The sequence below is a fragment of the Microtus ochrogaster genome, chromosome 21, assembly GCF_000317375.1.
Source record: "Microtus ochrogaster isolate Prairie Vole_2 chromosome 21, MicOch1.0, whole genome shotgun sequence".
NCBI lineage: Eukaryota > Metazoa > Chordata > Mammalia > Rodentia > Cricetidae > Microtus > Microtus ochrogaster.
Genome location: NC_022022.1, coordinates 29,985,852 through 29,991,658, shown reverse-complemented (window position 1 = coordinate 29,991,658; position 5,807 = coordinate 29,985,852). Strand labels below are relative to the sequence as shown.

At 47.9% G+C, this 5,807-nt stretch overlaps 1 protein-coding gene across 1 annotated transcript in view; it reads right to left on the bottom strand.

Moving 5' to 3' along the window:
• Manba (mannosidase beta) overlaps nucleotides 1–884 on the bottom strand; it is a 70,544-nt gene extending 69,660 nt beyond the window's left edge. The window contains exon 1 of the mRNA XM_005357323.2: nucleotides 532–884. Within this exon, the coding sequence (XP_005357380.1) occupies nucleotides 532–708 (177 nt within the window). The 5' untranslated portion in view covers nucleotides 709–884. The remainder of the gene's footprint in view (nucleotides 1–531) is intronic.
• Nucleotides 885–5,807: the final 4,923 nt, after the last annotated feature.

Sequence of the window (5,807 nt, the reverse complement as noted above, 5' to 3'; positions counted from 1 at the left end):
AAAAAAAAAAAAAAAATCAAAACATTATTTAGGTTTTAGGACTAGGATGTAGGTCGGTGGTACAATGTGTGCTTAGCCTGTTCACGGCTCTGCCTTTCACTCCCAAAACCTGCACACATGAGCACCAATAACCAAACTTTATTCGTGACTCTCCAGTCCCTTTCAAACCAGACTCCCCGAGGCTTCAAAGCGAACGTGTAAACCTGAGACACTACATTCAATGAACTATGACTAACTAAGGGCTCCTGCAAGCGTCCGGATGATGGAAACAGTAACCCTGTCCTTAGAAAGAGAGGTAAGTCCCCTTATCAAATGCTGGAGCCGAGAATCACCTCAGTAAGTAGACAGCAGACACGTTGTTTGTTTTCTATAGGCAACTTCCGCCTCCCAGGGTCACAGATGTCCCAGAGAGGGTGGATAAATGTCCACAACTGGCCTGAACCCCCCTGCCAGACGGTTTCTTCCCCAGCGGCCCACAGCAGCCCAGACAGACAGACCTGGACCGCATGGAAGGGTGGCAGCGAGTCCTACCTGGATCAGCCCGCGCTGGTACAGGGCACTGTGCACGCAGCCCGGGACGGTCCCCGGGAGCTCCAGGGAGCCGTTCCCGTTGCTCACCCGCCAGCTCCCCCGCAGGCTGTAGCTGGGACCCGCCACCACGCAACCGGCCCCGCACAGCGCCAACAGCGGGAGCAGGTGCAGATGCATGCTGACCGCTAGCAGCAGGGACCCGGCAGTGTCGCCCCTGCCCTAGGCCAGGCTTGGCCGCTCTGTCCCCGCCCAGAGGCGGCCCAGACCCGCCCCCAGGTCAGCTGAGCTTCTCCCGCAGCCTCGCAGGGAGGGAAAGTGGCGGGGACAGACCCTGGTGTAGGCAGGGCTCAGGGCCCGCTGCCGCCCGCGCGCTCCTGCAGCTCGGCTCCTTGCTTCAGCACGACACCGTAAGAGGGAAGCCAAAGCGATAGAAAAGCCTGGAAAGCCGAGCCTGACCGTTTGGGAGAGACCTCAGGTGCGCGTCCTCAGTCATGCGCAGACCCTGCACGGGGGGGAGACCTCCCGCCACGCCTGGCGGAAGATTTCACCGACCTGGGGCCAGGCCGCAGGGGCTGCCAGGCTGAACGCCCCCTCGATGAACCTGCTGGGACTAAACAGAGCTAACTATAAACTCCGGTTAACTGAAAAACTCCATGTGCGCCCTGCTAGCGGTGGCTGTATGTGACCTAGGCCCCGCGGAGTTGTTTCTGGGGTTCCCGGGAACTTGCATTAAGTGCTACAAGTGAGTCTGAAATCCACCCCCACATCCCCCACCCCCGCTTCAGTGTCTTGAATTTAAAAAAATGCAGACATCAGTTTCGGAAGCACAGCCCGGGTTCTTCTTCTTTTAGACAAAACATCTCACATTTATTTACTTATTAATTTCGTGGAGGGGTAAGAGGGGGTTCCTGCCACAGCGTGCATGTGGAAGTCCGTGGAACTGGAGTGCTGTCTTCCACCACGTGGATCCCAGGGATGGAATTCAGGGTGTCACGCTTGGGGCATTATTTAACTGCTGACCCATCTCAACAGTCCCTGGGTTCTTTTCAGAGACCTTGACTCAGGTGAACCCAGGGTCTTAGGCCCCAGGAAAGAATTTCAGAAAGCCAGTAGGAAGCAAAACTTGGAGATTAGCAAGATAATATCTTGTCTAGCTTAAGCAACAGCGTTGACAGAAGCTTAAGAAAGCATGGCAATGCCCAGTTGAGGAAGTTCAGACTTCTCAAGACAGAAAACATCCTAGGTTTTGAAGATGGCGTTTCCTATCGTTTTGAAGTTACACTGTTTAAAAGAATGTGGGTGGGTAGTGGCTCACGCCTACTCAACAACTGATTAGCTGAGGTAAAAGGACTGCCTTTAGTTTGGGGCTAGCCTGGGCTACAGAGTTAAGTTTCAGGTCACCCTGACCTAGAGTCAAATGTTGCCTCAAAAAAGAAAAAGAGAGAGAGAGAGAGAGAGAGAGAGAGAGAGAGAGAGAGAGAGAGAGAGAGAGAGAAGATACACCGGTGTGCTTATTTTTATCTAAAGATTTTTTTTCTTCAATAAATTAGATCATAAGGTTGTTGAAATGCTGTGTGGAGGGTTACAGGCTTATAAAATAGGACCCGTGAGATGGCTCAGTGGGTTATGGCGCTTAGCTTTAAGACTTGAATTCAATCCCAACCTACACTCCTGGCTCCTCTTCCTTCCATGCCCCTTAGCTTCTCCTGCCGTTATATCCTGCCTTGCTCTTGGGTCTGATAGTCACATATGCTACCTGACCTCCGTGGTCCCTTCTGCCAGCAGGTTTGCTATTGCACTGAACTCTCAAAGGTCAGCGGGAATTCCATACCGCGCAAAGTGTTTTCACACTGTCCGTGTTCCTGCAAGCTCTCCTCTTACCTGTGCTGCGATATCAGAGACAACAACAAAAATCACCTTTAACTGACTTAGGCACGCTGTGTATTCCATACTTGTATATATATATATATATATTACCTTTTAGAATAAAAGGCCCAAACACCAAAAAAAAAGATAAGTAGCCCATCTGATCCAGCCTCTCAGAATGCCTCTGTGTGCAGTTTCCTCACAATTCTACACCCAGAAGAGCTTCAAAGCTACTAGCTGAGCTGGTCCAGCCTCACAGACTACTCCAGCCAGGACTTCAGATCAGCCCATCACACAGAGACTAAACCAAAAATAATACAGCCGCTCTCCCAGGATTTAGCCATTATCCCAGTTTTTCAGGGTCCCCTAAAGATGTCTCATCCTCAGACAACAGAAAGAAGCAGTCTAGAGAACATTTCTCTTCAAGTGTGGTTGGTTACCTACCTGGGAAGGAAGGAGGATCCAGAAGCAAGGACAGCTAGAGAAAAGCAAGGAGAAAGGAAAAGAAACCATTCTCGTTCTTCTTTAGAGATAGGTTGTTGGAAAGAGAAATACTTCAGTCATATATGAGACTAAAAAATTGTAAACTGAGCCAAGTTAGACTTTTTTTTTTTTAATACCTGGAGTGTGTTCGCTAGTTTTTCTTGTCAACTTGCCCCAAGGCAGGGTCATCTGGAAAATGGAACCCCCATTAAGAAAATGGCCTCATCACATTGGCCTGTAGGCAAGCCTGTGGCCATTTTCTCAGTTAATAACTGATGTGGGAAGACCTGGATCACTGTGGGTTGTGCCACTCCTGGGAAGGTGGACCTAAGTTTTACAATAAAAATAGGTTGAGTAAGTGATGAAGAGCAAGCCAGGAAACAGTGTTCCTCCATGACTACTGCTTGCATTCCTCCCTACAGGTTCCTGCCCTGAGTTCTTGTTCTAACTTCCCTCAGTGATGGGCTATGATGGGGACATGAAAATCAAATAAACTGTTTCCTCCCTAAGTTGCTTTTTTTTTTAAAAAAAAAATATTTATTATGTATACAATATTCTGTGTGTATGCCTGCAGGCCAGAAGAGGGCACCAGACCCCATTACAGATGGTTGTGAGCCACCATGTGGTTGCTGGGAATTGAACTCAGGACCTTTGGAAGAGTAGGCAATGCTCTTAACCTCTGAGCCATCTCTCTAGCCCCCTCCCTACGTTCCTTATCGTCAGCATTTTATCACAGCAAAGGAATTAAACCAATATGCAAAGTTAAGGAAAAAGAATGACATAGACCTGACTATTATCAACAGATGTGTGTAGCTTGAAGACAAGAAACACCAATACACTAAACTGGTTCCCAAAGCATAGGCTGTTCTTCAGGCTTCCCACTTTAGCTCTTCCAGGGAACTGTTTGCTACATTACTTAGCAGATCACATCAAGGAAGTCCCACTTCTAAATTACTCCGATGAGAAAAGATACTTTGTCATTTTAATGCTATGGGTGTTCTTGGATCAGCTGGCCTGAAGGTGATACACAATGACCAGGCAGTGGGCCACAGAGCTTCAGGTATGAGCAGTGCAAGTCAATGTCCTTATATCCACTTGGTGGAAAGACTTAAATGTGCCCGACAGCCTTTCAGTTCACAAGCGACACTGGAAAATAATTAATGACACTGTACCAAGCTACAGAGAAAATACCAATAGATTCCAAAGAATTAAGCAAGGGCAGTGTTAGTTACTGTTCTCATATCTGTGATAAAATAGCCAATAAAAGCAATTTAAGAAAGCAAGGATTTATTTGGGATCAAAGTCTGAGGGTACAGTCGCTAATGACAGGGAGGACATGGAGAGGAACATAAGGCAGCTGGGCACTGCATCCGTAGTCAGGAAGTAGAGAGCAACAGGTGTTCCTGCTCAGCCAGCTTTCTCCCTGACATGCAGTCCAGGACCCCAGCCCGTGGAATGGTGACAGTTATAGGATGGGTCTTCCCATCTTAACTAACCCACTCTAGAAACTCTCTTCTACCAGGCTTCTCTCTCCATCAGTTCTAGATCCCGTCAGGTTGATAATGTCCACACACGGAAGTGGGGGTGGGGCTGTCTCTGAATCCTTTGCCTGTGCGTAGGACCCTTTTCTTCCTACTGGGTTACCTCGTCCAGCCTTGGTATGAAGGTTTGTGCCTAGTCTTACTGTAATTTTTATGCCATGTTCGGTTGATATCCCTGCAAGACCTGCTCTTTTCTTTTTTTTTTTTTTCCAAGGGAAAGAGAGGAGGAAAAGATTTAGCGGAGGGTGTGTTGTGGGGGTTGGAGGAGTGGCGGTAGGGGAGAGTGGAGTTGGGATGTAATGTATATAAAGAAAAAATTAGAAAATAAAAAATTAAGTTAAAATTTAAAAATTTGGGTTTTTTTGTTTTGTGTTTCAAGGCAGGGTTTCTCTGTAGTTTTGGAGTCTTCCCTGGAACTAGCTCTTGTAGACCAGGCTGGCCTCCAACTCACAGAGATTCACCTATCTCTGCCTCCTGAGTGCTGGGAAATTCCAGTTTCTGATCTGGAATGTCAGGAGTGGGCGTGATCACTTTTCTCAGTGCTCTGACCAAATACTGACATGGAACAACTTGAAGTCTCCCAATATAAAAGGGTCAGTTCCTTATGGAGGGCAGCACAGTTCTGCAGCAGGAGCATGTGGCTGGGACTCCTTACACCCGAAAGCAGGGACAGCGGCAGGAGAGATGGCTCATCAGTCAAGAGCACGGTTCTTCCAGAGAACCTAGATTTGATTTCCAGCATCCATATGGTGGCTCACAACTGCCTGAGTGTCCTGTTCCAGGGGATCCAATGCCCCTTCTGGCCTCCTTAGGCACTAGGCATGCACACAGTACACAGACAGGCAAAACACCCAAGCACTGAAAATTAAACCAAACAAGAAGAATTTCAAAGCAGAGAGCAAGGAAGGCTGGTGCTCTCTGGCTTCTGGTTTTTGTTTCTTGGTTTTTTGTTTGGTTGGGTTTTTATTTTGTTTTGTTTTTTTATTCAGTTTGGGACTTTCACTTTCTTTACTTTGAGGTCTTTCAGGTTTCTGCTTTTGTCATTGGTGAGGGGCAGAAGCACAACTCCACATCAGCTCAGCCATTTGAGGAGCCCTTGAGGAGTTACACACACACATACACATGCACAAACACACACGCGCGCACACACACACACACACACACACACACACACACATACTCTCTCTCTCTCACACTTATTTGAGTGTTTTGCCTGTGTGTGTATGTCTGCGCACGATGTGTGTATGTAGCCCTCTGATTTCAGAAGCCAGAATCCCCTGAAACTGAAGTTTCGGATGATTGTTAGCTACCATTGTGGGTGCTGCGAACTGAACCTGGATCCTCTGGAAGAGCAGCCAGTATTCTTAACTGCTGAGCCATCTCTCC